This window comes from Staurois parvus, unplaced genomic scaffold (assembly GCF_062004578.1).
Source record: "Staurois parvus isolate SC_StPar_1 unplaced genomic scaffold, SC_StPar_1.0 ptg000690l, whole genome shotgun sequence".
NCBI classification, from domain to species: domain Eukaryota; kingdom Metazoa; phylum Chordata; class Amphibia; order Anura; family Ranidae; genus Staurois; species Staurois parvus.
Genome location: NW_028318486.1, coordinates 370,001 through 387,996, shown reverse-complemented (window position 1 = coordinate 387,996; position 17,996 = coordinate 370,001). Strand labels below are relative to the sequence as shown.

Sequence of the window (17,996 nt, the reverse complement as noted above, 5' to 3'; positions counted from 1 at the left end):
GTAGTCAGTTTACTCTTACAATGGTTACTTAAGAGTTAAACAGTAAGAATGATGTACGTGATTGTCGAATACATTTCTCATTAGTGAAATACTCCCCCCAAAAAAATCACAGTATCCTCCATTTTTATTTTTGGCGGAAGTTAATTCTACAATTTTTTAATACTCGTTATAAGTGTTGGTCCGTTTTTAAATTTGCACTGTATGTTCTGTGTCAGGAATAAACAATAAAAATATGTTTTTGTATAAATTTACCAAAGACCGGAAGTCTTTAGCTATATCATAGAGGCGGGCGGAAGTGGCGGGGCAGAGCGCCGGAAGTGTCAGGTTGGACGCTCTATCTTCACAGACTGTGCGAGCGGACGGTTCCTGGGTGGCGTGTTGTGGCCCGGGGGGAGCGCAGCGTCACGTGACATGGCCGAATCCTCCGGGACGGCGGTGGGGGGAGGAGCCGCGTCCAGTACGGTGACCACTGAGAGCGAGGCCCAGCCGGTGAGTGACGTCATTCGAGACCCTAGTGACACCTACACCCCTCCCCCTAAGTACACCCCCCCATTCATCCCATTACATCCCTCCCACCGGCCCAGTGCACCCAACTGTCACCCCCCCATCTCAGTATACACTACTGTCACCCCCTCCCAACATACCAGTACACCCCAGGGTCACCCCCCCATCCCATTACACCCTACTGCCACCCCCTCCCAACATACCAGTACACCCCAGGGTCACCCCCCCATCCCATTACACCCTACTGCCACCCCCTCCCAACATACCAGTACACCCCAGGGTCACCCCCCCCCCCTCATCCCATTACACCCTACTGCCACCCCCTCCCAACATACCAGTACACCCCAGGGTCACCCCCCCCCCTCATCCCATTACACCCTACTGCCACCCCCTCCCAACATACCAGTACACCCCAGGGTCATCCCTCCCCCCCATCCCATTACACCCTACTGTCACCCCTCCTAACATACCAGTACACCACAGGGTCATCCCCCCCCATCCCATTACACCCTACTGCCATCCCCTCCCAACATCCCAGTGCACCCCACTGTCACCCCTCCCCAATATTGGTATGCCCCACTAACACCCCTCCCCCAAAATTGTTACACCTCACTGACACCCCCCTCCCCCCCCATCGCAGTGTTCCTCACTGACACCCCCCTCCCCCCCATCGCAGTGCTCCCCACTGACACCCCCATCGCAGTGCTCCCCACTGACACCCCATCGCAGTGCTCACCACTGACACCCCCATCGCAGTGCTCCCTGCGCCACCCCATCGCAGTGCTCCCTGCGCCACCCCCCCCCCATCCCAGTGCTCCCCAGCGCCACCCCCCCCCCCCCATCCCAGTGCTCCCCAGTGTCACCCCTCCCCCCCATCCCAGTGCCACCCCTCCCCCCCATCCCAGTGCTCCCCAGTGCCACCCCTCCCCCCATCCCAGTACTCTCCAGTGCCACCCCAAATGCTAGTACACCACACTGGCACCCCTCCCTCAATATCAGTACACCCCATCTGAGTGATAGTAGTGGCTCTGATGATCACTGATTCCAGGTTTTGTTCTGGCAGGAGCCGCGTTCACTGACACTGAAGCTTAGGAAGAGGAAGCCAGACAAGAAGGTGGAGTGGACGTGTGACACCGTAGACAATGAGAACCTGGGGAGGCGCTCTTCCAAATGTGAGGATCCCAGTTTTGTTTACTCAACCCCCCCCCCACTAACTGACAGGGCTGTAGAAGTGCCGGGTGTGAGCAGCAAACTGATCGCTGAATTTTACTTGTTTCCTTTCCTTCACTCACATACGGCCCGAGTCTTCTGTACATCCACGTCTGGTGACAGTGTTCAGCCTTATCCCCTTCAGTACCAGCCAGCAATACCCCCTCATCACCGGGCCATTGTTCACATTTCAGCAACATGATTGTTTGACTGACAATTACACTGTTCCCTATCATTTTGGAGAGGCAGTTAGGGCTTTCTTTTGGTGGTCTGTCCCCCCCAGTAGGGAGATTCCCCCCTCCTGTTTCTATTTTTTATCATTGAAAGTAAAGGAAAATCCCACATTTTGGGTTGAACAGAGGGGGCATCTTCCAATGAGGACACTAGTTCTGGTGATCTGGGGGGGGATTTCCTTAATTTGCAGGGATTTTCTCCTACTTCCTGTTTTGGCTATGGGACAGGAAGTGAAGGGAAATCTACTCAATGGGACACATATGGCAAAAATAAACTGTCAGGGATTATAACCCTCCATTACTCACCACCTGCCTGGAGTTTGTATGTTCTCCCTGTGCCTGCGTGGGTTTCCTCTGGGTACTCCGGTTTCCCCCCACACTCCAAAGACACGCTGGTAGGTGAATTGGCTCCTGTCTAAATTGTCCCTAGTATGTGTATGTATGAATGTGAGTTAGGGACCTTAGATTGTACACTCCTTGAGGGTTAGGGACTGATGTGAATGTACAATATATATGTAAAGCGCTGTGTAAAGGGACGGCGCTATATAAGTACCTGAAATAAATAAATAAATATTCTGTCCACAATGAAAAAAGTTTTGGTTATAGATCTACTTTATTATTTATTTCAGGTACTTATATAGCGCTGTCCATTTACGCCGCACTTTACATATATATTGTACATTCACATCAGTCCCTAACCCTCAAGGGGCGTACAATCTAAGGTCCCTAACTCACATTCATACATACACATACTAGGGACAATTTACACAGGAGACAATTCACCTACCAGCATGTCTTTGGAGTGTGGGAGGAAACCGGAGTACCGGAGGAAACCCACACAGGCACAGGGAGAACATGCAAACTCCAGGCAGGTGATGCCATGGCTGGGATTCGGACCAACGACCCTAGTACTGCCAGGCGGAAGTGCTAACCATTTAGCCACTGTGCTGCCCCTACGGAGATGAGGGGGTTAATGTGCAGGATAGGGAATGCAAAAGAAATATACTGATCCAGTATAACCACTTTAAACTGGCATGTGCATGTACATAAACCGGTCTTAAAGTGGTAAATGCAAAGTCTGATTGGATGAGGTGAAGAGGCAAGGTGGTGACATCATGATCTCCACCCTGTCCAATCACAGAACACTTTGCATTTTCTCATTTAAAGCGAAGTCTGGTTAGATGGCAAGGTGGTGGGATCATGATCTCCATCTCATCCAATCAAAGAACACTTTGCATTCTCTCATTTAACCACCTCTTGACTGCGCTATAGTCGAATGACAGCTACAGTGCGGTCATCCAGTTCTGGGAGGGCGTCCTATGAATGTCCCCAGCAGTACGCACCTAGCGCTCTCTCCTTTGGACGCAGCTGATCATATGACATGGTAAAGGGCCATTCACAGCGGCCTTTTACCACTTGATCAGCTGTGTCCAATCACAGCTGATTACCATGTAAATAGACTTGCCGGTTATCAGCAGTACTTTCCTCATGCTGTCACAATGTGACAACTGGCAACTGTGAAAGGATTCCTCTACACTGATAATCAGTGGTGCCCCAAAAGTGCCAATTAGTGCCCCATATCAGTGCAGCCTCATCAACGCACATCACTGAAGCAGAAAAATTAGTTGTTTGCAAAATGTAATAATAGAAACAAAAAAGAACTTTTTTTTTTCTCTAAATTTTCTGCCTTTTTTCAATTATAGTGCAAAAAATAAAACCCCCAGTGGTGATTAAATACCACCAAAAGAAAGCTCTATTTGTGTGAAAAAAATGATAAAACTTTCATATGGGTACAATGTTGTATGACCGCGCAATTGTCATTCAAAGTGCGACAGCGCTGAAAGCTGAAAATTGGCCTGGGCAGGAAGGGGGTAAAAGTGCCCGGTAGGTAAGTGGTTAATTCAAAGCCTGGTTGGATGAGATGGAGAGGCAAGGTGGTGGCGGTATGATCTCCACCCCGTCCAATCAGAGAACGCTTTACATTCATTGAGGAGATACAAAGCCTCCTGTGAATGACCCCTGTGCCATACAGCTGACTTCCTGTGTTCAGATTGCATCAGGACAGCCTCTTGGCAAGGGGCCCGGAAGCTAGCGGCGATCACTGACCTCTATATTTTATTTCAGGTACTTGTATATCGCCATCAATTTACGCAGCACTTTACATATATATTGTACATTCACATCAGTCCCTAACCCTCAAGGGGCGTAAAATCTAAGGGCCCTAACTAACATTCATACATACACATACTAGGGACAATTCAGACAGGAGCCAATTCACCTACCAGCATGTCTTTGGAGTGTGGGCGGAAACCAGAGTCCCTGGAGGAAACCCGCACAGGGAGAACATGCAAACTCCAGGCAGGTGGTGCTGTGGTTGGGATTCGAACCAACAACCCTAGTACTGCCAGGCTATATCAAGGTGGCTAGCGGCCATCTTGCATTTATGTTTTCGAGCAGAACGCAGCAGAGACTGACGCCTGATTGGAGGACAGTCTCAGATTACTTCTTTTAGCACATGTCCTGCTGTTTCTATGGTAACTGTCTCCGCACTGCCAGATATGGCGTGGAGCACTTTAAATGCCGGTGATGTCCTGAATCCTCTCCAGCCTGCCAGGCAATGGAAGCCTATGACTCATTCCGCTGGGCTATATTGGGAACGTGGATATTTGGGAGCGCAGAGCGGCATCTAATGGTGGGTGGCAGTGACAGATCTCCATAACATCACCATGGTAACCAGTGCTTCTCTCTTCTGATACTTGGAGGACTTGGTTCTCCCATGTGCTGGAATATCTGCACTGCTTACAGGCAGCGAGTTCATAATGGCGGCATCGCTTCATGGCAGGGACTGGTTATTGCAGTGCTGGTTCTTTGCAGGGACCGAATCTACATTTCTCATAGGACTTCAGGAAGGTAATGGTCTGTTTCGGTTTGGTGAAGGCTGCAGATTTCTTGAGGCTGGCATCCAATTAACGTGCAGAAACCGAGAAGGGATCCTGATTCCACGTCCGCAGCGTTAAAACAAACCGCAACCTGTTGTCACCCACATAATGCATATGTATGGCAGCACGGAGGGGAGGGCTTTAAAGCTCTTTGCCGCACATATGCGTTCATGGACGGCCGAGGTTCCTGTGCTGAGAGGCTGCTCCTAGCACAGTGACCGAGTTGTCGTAGATAGCTCCTGGTCTCTAGTAATGATCAGGAGCCGGCAGGTCTGACTTCTGATCCGAACTGTCGTAGATAGCTCCTGGTCTCTAGTAATGATCAGGAGCCGGCAGGGCTGAATTCTGATCAGAGCTGTTGTAGATAGTTCCTGGTCTCTAGTAATGATCGGGAGCCGGCAGGACTGGCTTCTGATCAGGTGACAGCCAATCAGTGATCAGGCAGTTCTTTGCTCCCCTTTAGCTCCTGGTCTCTAGTAATGATCGGGAGCTGGTAGGGCTGACTTCTGATCTGAACTGTCGTAGATAGCTCCTGGTCTCTAGTAATGATCAGGAGCCGGCTGGGCTGACTTTTGACCCAAACTGTCATAGATAGCTCCTGGTCTCTAGTAATGATCGGGAGCCGGCAGGGCTGACTTCTGATCCGAGCTGTCGTAGATAGCTCCTGGTCTCTAGTAATGATCGGGAGACGGCAGGGCTGACTTCTGATTCGAGCTGTCGTAGATAGCTCCTGGTCCCTAGTAATGATCGGGAGCTGGCAGATTGGCTTGTGATCAGTTGACGGCCAATGGTGAACATGTGATCAGGCAGTTCTTTGCTCCCCCTTAGCTCCTAGTCTCTAGTAATCATCAGAAGCCATCAGGACTGGCTTCTGATCCGAACTGTCGTAGATAGCTCCTGGTCTCTAGTAATGATCGGGAGCCGGCAGGACTGGCTTCTGATCAGGTGACAGCCAATCAGTGATCAGGCAGTTCTTTGCTCCCCTTTAGCTCCTGGTCTCTAGTAATGATCAGGAGCTGGCAGGACTGGCTTCTGATCGTAGCTGTCGTAGATAGCTCCAGGTCTTTAGTAATGATCGGGAGCTGGCAGATTGGCTTGTGATCAGTTGACAGCCAATCAGTGATCATGTGATCAGGCAGTTCTTTGCTCCCCCTTAGCTCCTAGTCTCTAGTAATCATCAGAAGCCATAAGAACTGGCTTCTGATCCAAGCTGTTGTAGATAGCTCCTGGTCTCTAGTAATGATCGGGAGCTGGTAGGGCTGGCTTCTGATCCGAACTGTCAAAGATAGCCCCTGGTCTCTAGTAATGATCAGGGGCCGGCAGGGCTGACTTCTGATCCGAACTGTCGTAGATAGCTCCTGGTCTCTAGTAATGATCGGGAGCTGGCAGATTGGCTTCTGATCAGTTGACAGCCAATCAGTGATCATGTGATCAGGCAGTTCTTTGCTTCCCCTTAGCTGCTGGTCTCTAGTAATCATCGGAAGCCGTCAGGACTGGCTTCTGATCGGAGCTGTTGTAGATAGCTCCTGGTCTCTAGTAATGATCGGGAGCTGGCAGGACTGGCTTCTGATCAGGTGACAGCCAATCAGTGATCATGTGATCCGGCAGTTCTTTGCTCCCCCCCAGGCATAAAGATCTCGTTAGTCAGCTCCCGGTAAAATAGTTTTTTCCTAGCAGTGGGCCTGTTGTTACTGCACTGCAAGGGTTAAAGTAGAACTATGGGAAAAACTTTTATTTTTCATTTTAGATAAGAGTAAGGGAGGGTTATAACCCCTGCCAGATTTTTTTTAGTTTGTTTTTTTTGTTTTTCGCCATCTCTGTCCCATTGCTGAGATTTCCCTTCACTTCTCGTCCCATAGCCAAACGGGAAGTGAGAGGAAATCCCTGCAAATTTAGGGAGTTCCTGTGGAACCCCTAAGTCATTAAAACTAGTGTCCCCATTGGAAGATTTCCACTCTTACATTTCCGGGGACAACCCAAAATATGGGGCTTTCTTTTACGTTCACTTACGATGATAATGGTAAACAGGACAAATAGAGAGGGGGAATCTCCTTACAGTGACACTTAAACTCTTTATTTTTAATAACAAACCTGTCTATACTTACCTGTTCTGTGCAGTGGTTTTGCACAGAGCAGCCCCGATCCTCTTTTTTTTCAGGTACACGCCAGCGCTCCTGGCTCCTCCTCCAGCAGTACCTCCAGAGAAAGCGTCTTGCCCTGGGGGCACCGCTACGTGCTCATCCCCGAGCTGCTGCTCGATGCATTCATAAGACACATAGAGAGCCGTGGCCTGCTCCCCCCCTGCTCTCTTCTCATTGGCTCACTGGCTGTGGCTGACAGCAGTGGGAGCCAATAGGTGCTTGATTGCAGGGGGCTCAGGTAAGGATTGGAGGGGCCGCTACACATTAAGGTTTTTTACCTTCATGCATAAAATACATGGATTTAAATTAAAAAAAAAAAATTTCAGCCTTTTGAACCACTTTAGCAGGGACACAGACAGCAATAAAAACTGACAGCTGTTCTAATCCTTCTCCACTCCATCCAAAACTAAAAAAAAAAAGTTTTGCCTTTTTAGTTATTAAAATGCTTGTTTTTATCTGGGGAGAGAAGAAAGCCTTATATCCACCTAATCCTCCGCTGTACTGGAAAACAGCCCTCCCCATAATCCAGAAGTGGAATGTTCCTGGCGTCCTCACATCCAGCACAGGACTGCGGACCCTGCTCTGGGCTTGATGACATCAGGAACAGTCCACTGCTCAAGCCTGCAGGGGAGCAGAAGTTGCAAGGAACAGGTTGTGTGGGAAAGATCAGGTAAGTATATTTCCCCTCATCTCTTGTAAACCTCAGACGTTAAATTTGAACAAAGCATTTCCCTCTAAAGTGTGTACTTGTCTCAATGCAGAGCACTAAGTGTCATTTCTGTCTGCTGCTTCCTTCCTCTGCTATCTTCAAGAATCACTTTTAACAAGTTTTCCCTGACACCAAGAGATAAAAAGGTGACAGGGTAGAGTGATTTGTGTGAAGAAGGTGTGTCCCTTCTAATAGGTTCTTGCTGAGATCTGCAGAGTATGACTTCAGCTCCCCACCTACTGCTTTTTGAAAGCTCAGACAAGCTGTATAAATTATGTGCTTTGAATGGATGTAGAGAAGGGAATGCACAGCACAGCCATCCCGATCACTGTGCTTACAGTGAAGCACACACCCCCGCCCCCTAGTAAAACATTCCCTACACACAGTTAACCCTTTGATTGCCCCTCACATTAACCCCTTCCTGCCCTGTCATTAGAACAGTGTCAGTGCTGTTTTTTAGTAATGATCACTGTATTGGTGTCACTGGGGATGTCAGTGACAGCAAGTTGGTTTCCCCCCAGTGTTCGAATGCCCGCCGCAGTCCCACTAAAAGTTGCTGATTGCTGCCATTACTAGTAGGAAAAAAATCCCAGTATATATACCGCCATTTGTAAACGCTATAACTTTCACGTAAACCAATTAATTGACACGTATTGGTATTTTTTTTTTTTTTAGCAAATTCATGTCGCAGAATACATTTTGGCCTAAACTTATGACGAAATTTCTTTTTTTTTTTTTCATTTTTTTTTTACTGGAAAAGTTTAATAGCAGAGTCCAAAATAATTTTTTTTTTTTTTTTTTCAAAATAGTCCGTCTTTTTTTTTTTCCCACAGGCAATCAAATACTACCGAAATAAAGCTCAATTAGTGGGGGAAAAAAAGAACGTAAATTTCATCTGGGTGCAGCATTGCATGACCGCGCAATTGTCAGTTTAAGTAACGCAGCACCGTAACACAAAAAATGGCCTGGTCAGGAAGGGGGGGGGAAATCCTGTGGAGGGCAAGGGGTTAACATCCATTTTTTTGAATGGAAGAAAGCCCTAATTTTCTTCTGTAAATAAAAAACGGACGAAAAAAAGGGGTAAATGGACATACGGTCTGTTTTTGCATTGATAAAGGATGTAAAATTTGATGAGAAACTGATGTAAACTGATACATTTTTTTTCTTTGAAAAACTGATGAAAAAAACAGAATTCCAGTGTGAAGGGGGCCTAAGTGCTTACAATCAGTTTAACCCTTGCAGTAGGGGTATAGCCCCATTGCAGGGGGAACCCCCTTTTTTTTTTTTTTTTTTTTTTTAAACCTAAGTTCAGCTTTAATCACTTCCAGTCCGGACACTTTCACCCCCTTCCTGTCCAGGGCAATTTTCAGCTTTCAGCGCTATCACACTTTGAATGACAATTGCGCGGTCATGCAACACTGTACCCAAATGAATTTTTTACCATTTTTTGAGACAGATAAAGCTTTATTTTGCTGGTATTTATTCACCGCTGGGATTTGTATTTTGTTTGCTATGTAAATGAAAAATTGTTTTTTTTTTTTTTTTTTTTTTTTATAAAATTTTGCAAATAAATAATATTTCATGATAAATCTTAGCCAAAATTTATTCCATAATCTTTTTAGTAAAAAAAAAATCCAAATTAGTTTATAACCAAAAATTATAATTTTTAAACATTTATTTTTACATTTTTATTTTATATTTTTATTTTTTTATTTTTTTTACATACTGTCACCCTAGCAGTACAGTGTCACCATGGTGACACTGTACTACTTGTGGGGGGTGATGAAGATTTTTTTTTTACATCGATTGCTTTTACACCCATATAGGATGTAAAAGCAATCATTTCTCTTTCTCTCTGTCTGCATTCTTGCACTCATTGAGAAGTACTGAGTGAGCTGTGATTGGTCACAGCTTGTCGCATGGTACAAGGCTTTTGTGAATAGCCTTGTACCATGTGACCTCTGTGATCATTCACAGATTTCACAGGTAGTAAGCAATGATGTCACAAGTGACATCTTGCTTACTAATTTGCATGTGATCACTGATTGGCCAATCAGTGATCACGTGATCGGGATCTCGTAAAGAGGTCACGTCCGACGATCGGTGTTTCACTGTGTCCGGAGGACACAGCGGGCACCGGATCGCGGTGCTGCGCGCTCCCAGGAAGCGCGCACAAGCAGGGTGCGGGGAGGCCGTTCATAAACGGCCACTCGATCCTGCAGTGCCACCGTCCGGCCGTTTATATGCAACAGCTGGTCGGGAAGTGGTTAAGGGGATGTCGGGGCTGGTAGGGAGGGGGTTAAAGCTGAACTCTGGGAACAGAAAAGACTACCTTCTGAAATGAGGTTCCCTCTGCAGTGCAAGGATTAAATGTCAGCTTTTGCCCAGGGTGCCAGTTTATAATACTTTATACGTACCTTATCCCTCGCTACCGTAGACTGCTCCTTCCATGTAGCCGGTCCCCCCACCGCTTCTCTTTTGCACCAGTTGTCACTGTACCACGATTATTCAATGCAGTACCAACAGTCCTGCACTGAAAGTGAGGTCGCCGGGGGCCCGCCCACAAACTGGAGTGTCAGAAAGAAGAGGTGAGCGCTGGTTAGCAGGAGAGCGAGGAAAGGGGTGAGTTGAAGGATTTTTTTCTGGTACCCTGGACACGAATGAGCAGTGCAGGGGGAGCCCCACTGTGAGGGTAGTTTTGTTTTTTGTGTGTGTTTTTGTTTTTTGGGGGTTTTTTGTTTTGTTTCTCTCCCTTGTTCCCTGGAGTTCAGATTTAAAGTGACCCTGTCACTTATACACAGCTAAAAGTCCTCTATATGAGAAGAGCTGCTATACTCGCCTGTCCAGTGTCTCCTTACATCCAGTTCCTCCATTCAAGTGCTGCCACATATAATCGGGTAGAATATGCATTCAAAATTAAAGTCAAGTGATCCTTTATTCACGCAGGGCAAAGCGACAGGTTCACTTTCATGCGCTGCTCATACTCCTCTGTTCTTTCATGCAACTGCAGGAAGCAAAGGGAGGAAGCCATATTTCAGCTCTGAGTCAGCTCACTTGGAGCTTACACAGGGATGAGGACTCTTCCTGCCCCCCACAGTGCAGGGCCAATCAGCAGTGCTGACACAGTGTACAATCCAAACGCACACGTTCCTGCATTAAACATGGCTGTGTGTATAAGTGGGTGCTGCAGCGACCGTTGGCTGGAACCGAACAGAATCAGCAAGGGAAAATGTCACTAGGACACCGAGGATCACCAATATGGGTCCAAAAGTTTTAATGAATGATAGTTACAGCAAGGCAACGTTTCGGAGTCTTGCAGGACCCTTTCATGGTCAGATGCCTGTTGAAGGGGTCCTGCGGGACTCCAAAACGTTGCTCTTGGTCACATGCCTGATGAAAGGGTCCTGTGAGAGTCCGAAATGTTGCCTGTGGTCATATGCCTGTTGATGGGGTCCTGCGAGACTCCGAAACATTGCCTGTGGTCACATGCCTGTTGATGGGGTCCTGTGAGACTCCAAAATGTTGCTTATGGTCACATGCCTGATGAAGGGGTCCTTCGGGATTCCGAAACGTCGCCTATGTTCACATGCCTGATGAAGGGGTCCTGCGAGACTCTGAAACGTTGCCTATGGTCACATGCCTGATGAAGGGGTCCTGTGAGACTGAAACATTGCCTATGGTCACATGCCTGATGGTGTCCTGCGATACTCCAAACAGTTGTCCATGGTCACATGCCTGATGAAGGGGTTCTGCGGGACTCTGAAGCATTGCCTATGGTCACATGCCTGATGAAGAGGTCCTGTGAGACTTCAAAATGTTGCCTATGGTCACATGCCTGATGAAGGGGACCTGTAAGACTCCAAAATGTTGCCTATGGTCACATGCCTGATGAAGGGGTCCTTTGGGATTCCGAAACGTTGCCCATGGTCACATGCCTGATGAAGGGGTCCTGCGAGACTCCGAAATGTTGCCCATCGTCACATGTCTGATGAAGGGGTCCTGCGAGACTCCGAAATGTTGCCTATGGTCACATGGCTGATGAGGGGGTCCTGTGAGACTGAAACATTGCCAATGATCACATACCTGATGGAGTCCTACGATACTCCAAAACGTTGCCTTGCTGTAACTAGCTGATTGTTCATTAAAACCTTTGGACCCGTATTGGTGATCCTCGGTGTGCTGGTGACATTCTCCCTTGCTGCCACAGTGAGTCACATGCTCCTCCATACATGGAAGTACTGGGTATTTTTTTTTTTTTTAAGGGGGGGGGGTTGTCTTCTAAATTATGACAACTATAGTGTTTCTTTTCCCAGAGAGATTTAATGGGCTCAACGACAATCCATAAAACGTAAATCCGGATGACCAGGGTGTATTTCTAAATTGTACTCTTCCCGCAGCAACTAACGGTTCTTTTCCAGAGAGATTCATTTAATCAGCTCAGCGATAGTTCATAAGGTAGATGACAGGATAGTTAGAATATTTATACAATCATTAGAACCCTTCAGAGAACCTTCCTATGACCTTTTCTCCTTACCCCCGGTTCACATCTGTGCGGGTGGAGCCGCTGCGGATCCACACGAAAATGTCTGCACCCGCACAGAGGAATGCGGACCCGCGGGTGGGTGTCATTAATTCTAATGGCACGCCACCCGCACTGGAAAACGCAACCGTACTGGGAATCGAGGTTCCCATGCGGGCTGCATTTTCAGAAGTGCAGAGACTTCTTCCCTGCGTGGCACGGGAGTCCATTCAAATGAATGGGATCTCCTGCCCATGCAAAACACTGCCGTATATATGTGAACCGGGGGTTAATATACCCATTTTTTTTTTCCCATTCAGTACAATGGCAAGCACTCTGGTCACTTTTAGTAACATGTTTGATCCTTTGTGTCTAGACCTAGAATGGCTGTATGTATAGATTTTAATATAGAAGAGAAATAGATCCTCCTTGTCTTGTTTATCTGCTCTCTTCACCATAAACAAGCACACCATGAATATTTAAGACCTTTTCCAATCTATTTGCAAATCTGCTCTGAAATTCCCCAACTCTCCACTTATGTACCCAAAAAACAGGTTAACCCAACATAACAAAGGAAAGACAATTACCTCCTGCATAAATTAACATACTAATGAGACCTTGGCTATCCTCTAGGTGTGTAAAATATGCAGTTCGTCTGGCCCACTATGAATGCCAACTTCACATACATGAATACAGTACATTTACTCATAATAAAAAAAAAATAAAATATATATGTTGTGTGTGTGTGTGTGTGTGTGTGTGTGTGTATATATATATATAAATAATGTGTGTGTGTATGTATATATATATATATATTTATTTTTTAATTTATTTATTACAGGTACTTGTATAGCGCCATCAATTTACGCAGCACTTTACATATATATTGTACATTCACATCCGTCCCTAACCCTCAAGGGGTGTACAATCTAAGGTCCCTAACTCACATTCATACATACACATACTAGGGACAATTTAGTCTGGAGCCAATTAACCTACCAGCATGTTTTCGGAGTGTGGGAGGAAACCGGAGTACCCGAGGAAACCCATGCAGGCACAGGGAGAACATGCAAACTCCAGGCAGGTGGTGCCGTGGTTGGGATACGAACCAATGACCCGAGTACTGCCAGGCGGAAGTGCTCTACATGATTTATTTTAATTTGCATGATGTATTTAAATGTACTAAGTTGCCCCCAGGAGTTAAAGTTTATATACATGTGAACCTCCATCTTGAAAAAATACATATTCAGTTTAGAAGTGAAAGGTAAAACATTTGTGTATAGATATAAAAAAATTATAAACTTTTTCCCTTTTTTATAAGGGATCACATACCCTCAGTTCGCTGCATAAGGAGCTCAAATAGTTGGGGGAGGAGAAACAGCGGGACACTAGTCTTACCAGTGAATGACTGTGCGGGGAACGGGGGGGGAGATTGTCAGGACAAGTCTGATCATTGGAGATCTGAGCACAGCAGGAAAACTGACCACACTTTGCTCTCATGCCTACTGTGGTCCGTTTCCAATAGGAAAGCAGAGGGACTGGCAGGAACACCAGGGATTTCACACAAAAGAAGCAAGGAGAACAGGACACTGTCTTACAATTAGATGGTACAGCAGGCACATATCAGGGCTGAGAAATGTTGGGTTGACATATTCTTTAACCACTTCCCGACCGGCCGTTGTATATAAACGGCCGGACGGTGGCAGTACAGGGTCGGGTGGCCGTTTATGAACGGCCTCCCCGCACCTTGCTTGTTCACGCTCCCTGGGAGCGCGCAGCACCGCGATCCGGTGCCCGCTGTGTCCTCCGGACACAGTGAAACACCGATCGTCGGACGGGACCTCTGTACGAGGTCCCGATCATGTGATCACTGATTGGCCAATCAGTGATCACATGCAAAGTAGTAAGCAAGATGTCACTTGTGACATCATTGCTTACTATGTGTGAAATCTGTGAATGATCTCAGAGGTCACATGGTACAAAGTTATTCACAACAGCCTTGTACCATGTGACAAGCTGTGACCAATCACAGTTCACTCAGTACTTCTCAATGACTGCAAGAATGCAGACAGAGAGAGAGAGAAATGATTGCTTTTACATCCTATATGGGTATAAAAGCAATCAGTAAAAAAAAAAAAAAAAAATTTTCGTCACCCTGGTGACACTGTACTGCTAGGGTGACAGTATGTAAAAAATAATATAAAAAAATAAAATAAAAATGTAAAAAAAAATGTTTAAAAATTATAATTTTTGGTTATAAACTAATTTATTTTTTTTTTGTTTTTTTGCTAAAAAGATAACGGAATACATTTTGGCAAAGATGTATGATGAAATATTATTTATTTGCAAAATTTTATAAAAAAAAACACTTGTTCAAAATATTTGGACTTTTTCATTACATAGCAAAAAAAATAAAAATCCCAGTGGTGAATAAATACCACCAAAATAAAGCTTTATCTGTCTCAAAAAAATGGTAAACAATTCATTTGGGTACAGTGTAGCATGACCGCGCAATTGTCATTCAAAGTGTGATAGCTCTGAAAGCTGAAAATTGCCCTGGTCAGGAAGGGGGTAAAAGTGTCCGGTCTGGAAGTGGTTAATGCTGGTCCACTATAGGTGCTCGCACATATGTGTAGTTATCTGCTCAGGCTTTCTGGAGTCTGGCAATCCTATAGTGTTTCTATATGTATTTTCTTTACATTTTCATGTCTACAGTTAAAATTAACTCCTTCCGCATGTATGTGGCAGTGATCTTTAATGCCGTGCCGCCAGCATCGCTGGTCTGTGCTCGGAGCATGCACAATGGTAAGCCCCCAGCGCTGTGACCACGCTGACGCTGTGGATCTGTAGCTTCTGGTCACGTGACCCCTGTGTCAACCAGACACATGAACAGGAAGCCCAGAAAATGCATCTAGTATTAAGGTCAATGTAAAGTGGTTCTAAAGGCTGAAGGGGTTTTACCTCCATGCATCCTATGCAGCTTCCCCGCCCCGCCCCTAATATTCGTCTGAGCCCGATCTTGATCCAGTGATGTGCACGAGAGCAGTGTCTCTCCCAGGTCTCTCTCAACCAATGAGGAGGGAGTAGGAGGTGGGGCTGAGCTACGCCCTGTGTCTTTATAGATAGTGGTGCACCAAAATGAAAATTCTGATGCCAAAAACCAAAATGCGCAGTTTTTAAAAATGAATATATATTTTACTGAAAAAAAAAACTTTGATTTAAAAAAAAACAAAAAAACATATACCCCAATTGTTTTGTAAAAAAAAGTGGATGTTATGGCAAGTAAATGGATACCCAACATGTCACGCTTTAAAATTGCGCACACTCGTGGAATGGCGTGAAACTGCAGTACTTTAAAATCTCCATGGGTGATGCTTTAAAAATTTCTACAGGTTAGCAATGTAAAGTTACAGAGGAGGTGTAGAGCGAGAATTATTGTTCTTGCGCTGACATTCGTGGCGATATCTCACGTGTGTGGTTTGAACACCATTTACATATGTGGGCATGGCCTACATATGTGTTCACCACTATGTGCGAGCACGGGGGGGACGGGGGGCACTTTAAACTTTTTAAAAAATGTATTTAATGGGGTTTTTTCATTTGTTTTTTTTTTTGTTCCTTTTAAAAAAAAAATTGTAATGACTTTTATTCTTATCACAAGAAATGCATGCATCCCTTGTGATAGAAATAATTAGTGACAGGTCCTCTTTATGGAGAGATATGTCGTCAATCAGACCCCACATCTCTCCTCTGCAATGTAAAGCATTGGTTCAAAAAACAGCATTGATCTACTGCTTTTGAGAAGAAAAAAAAAATGACCGGAAGTGACATCGCTCCGGTCCTCCAAGGGCATAGAGATGTGTGGTGACCATCTTTCCTTCACTCGTCTCTATGCCCAGCACTGGGATCGATGGTTTCTCAGGTAAGGCTGAAGTGGTGGGTGGATGGGCGACTTTGAGGGTTTTTTCGGCGCCTGTATCGGTGCTTTTATTTATTTCGGCCGACAACTGAAAGGGGTGTTTTTGGCCGTAACGTTTCGGCCGCCGGAATTTTGGTGCATCCCTACTTATAGACACACAGATCAGGGCTTGGGAATGAGCATGAGTGCCCCTGTAGCAATAGGGGGGAGGAGCCAGGAGCACTGGCGGAGGACCCCGTAAGAACAGGATCGGGGCTGCTCTGTGCAAGACTATTAAAGGATAAGTTCACCTTTTAGAAAAAAAATAATAAATGTAAATTTGTTTGCAGGTAAAAAAAATGTGCATTTATTAGTTTGTCTGCAGAAGCCTGGAAAGCATTGCACCAGCGATCAGCTTCATAGGGCCGTGGTAGTTTGAGGACTACAAGCTGACAACCTCTGAGGCTGTCTGTACTTGTAGTCTCTCATTCATGGATGACTGTGAATGAGTGACACGGCTGTGTGGGAGGAGCCCTGCATGGCCGCATTTTTTTAAAATTTGACAGCTAGCAAGGGTGGAGAAGATCCCCCCCGCCAGCTGTCACAGCAGGGATCATGGGGGGGGGGGGCGAGTGGGCCGTCCTGAACACATTACACCCTGAATACGAGTGTAACATGTTACGAAAGGTGAACTTCTCCTTTAAGTATGACATGTTTATTATTTTGAAGAAAAGGTAGCTTTGCAATCACATACCTGACTTGTTCAGTGGCAGAAGGGTGGTCTTTAACCTCCCTAGCGGTCTGATTATGTCCATATTTCTGTGCTCAAAGCGGTACATTTTTTTGCATGGAAATATGTTTTTTTTTTTTATTGCAGGCTGTAATTTTTAGGAATAACTCACTGAAATCTGTCCGAACAAGAGTCTAGTAAACATCCCGGGTAGGATAAAACTTGAAACACAAAATCATAAATTATAATTTAATAAATCATAAAAAATAATATAATAAATTTAATTCAATAATATAATCAAACCAAAAACACTGAAATGTGAAATATAGCGCCAAGTTCGCACATCACTGAGCAAAGTCGCAAATCGTTTTCAGTGTCTGATGAGGAATTTCCCCCACAAATCATTATCACTCAATTCTGCAAGTGGTTCTGATTTACTATCGCTGTTCTCTAGCCGGTCTAAAACCGCTTTTGACCTAAAGGGACGCTTTTTGGACGCCATGGACATTTCAGTTTCCAGGCAGAAAGAACGGTAAAAATGCAGGCAGGGCGCCGGACAAAGCACTCGGGACAAAATGTATGTGAAATGGTTTGATACAGGAATGTTATACTATGTGATTTTGGAGTGCCACTTTTTCACATTTTTAAATTTCCCACCATTCCGTCCCCCGTAAGTCCCGAAGTCGCAGGGAACGGAACCCAGAAGACAGATGCCGGCATCGGCTGGAGGACATTACAGGGGACACTGCAGGAGGGACATCGCGGGAGCGCAGGACAAGGTAAGTGAAAAAGAGATCCTGGAGCAGTGCTGCAGTGTATTCCCGAGTGTAGCTCGGGGTTACTGCTTGTGGTACTAAAACTTTACCCCGAGCTACACTCAGGAATACCGCCAGGGGGGTTAAAGCCCACACACCGCGCATATCTCTGGATGACCGTTTTATGTGCTGCGAGTGGGACGGAGTTATGCAGACAGCTCTAAGTCCCGCGTGTAGATCGATAGCTGGCGGGACCAGTTTTCGGTCATGCGATCGATGTGACAGTGATCTTCAATCCTTTCTGCTCCAGGGCATCCCGAACTGTTTTAGAGGGAAAGAGGGAAAGGGGATAAATGTCC

General features: G+C 45.8%; 1 protein-coding gene across 1 annotated transcript in view; it reads left to right on the top strand.

The window, feature by feature from the left end:
- The first annotated feature begins 303 nt into the window (after nucleotides 1–303).
- The window catches only part of PPP1R11 (protein phosphatase 1 regulatory inhibitor subunit 11), a 27,154-nt gene continuing 9,461 nt past the window's right edge, over nucleotides 304–17,996 (top strand). The window contains exons 1-2 of the mRNA XM_089652707.1: nucleotides 304–489; nucleotides 1,568–1,676. Of these exons, the coding sequence (XP_089508833.1) occupies nucleotides 412–489; nucleotides 1,568–1,676 (187 nt within the window). The 5' untranslated portion in view covers nucleotides 304–411. The remainder of the gene's footprint in view (nucleotides 490–1,567; nucleotides 1,677–17,996) is intronic.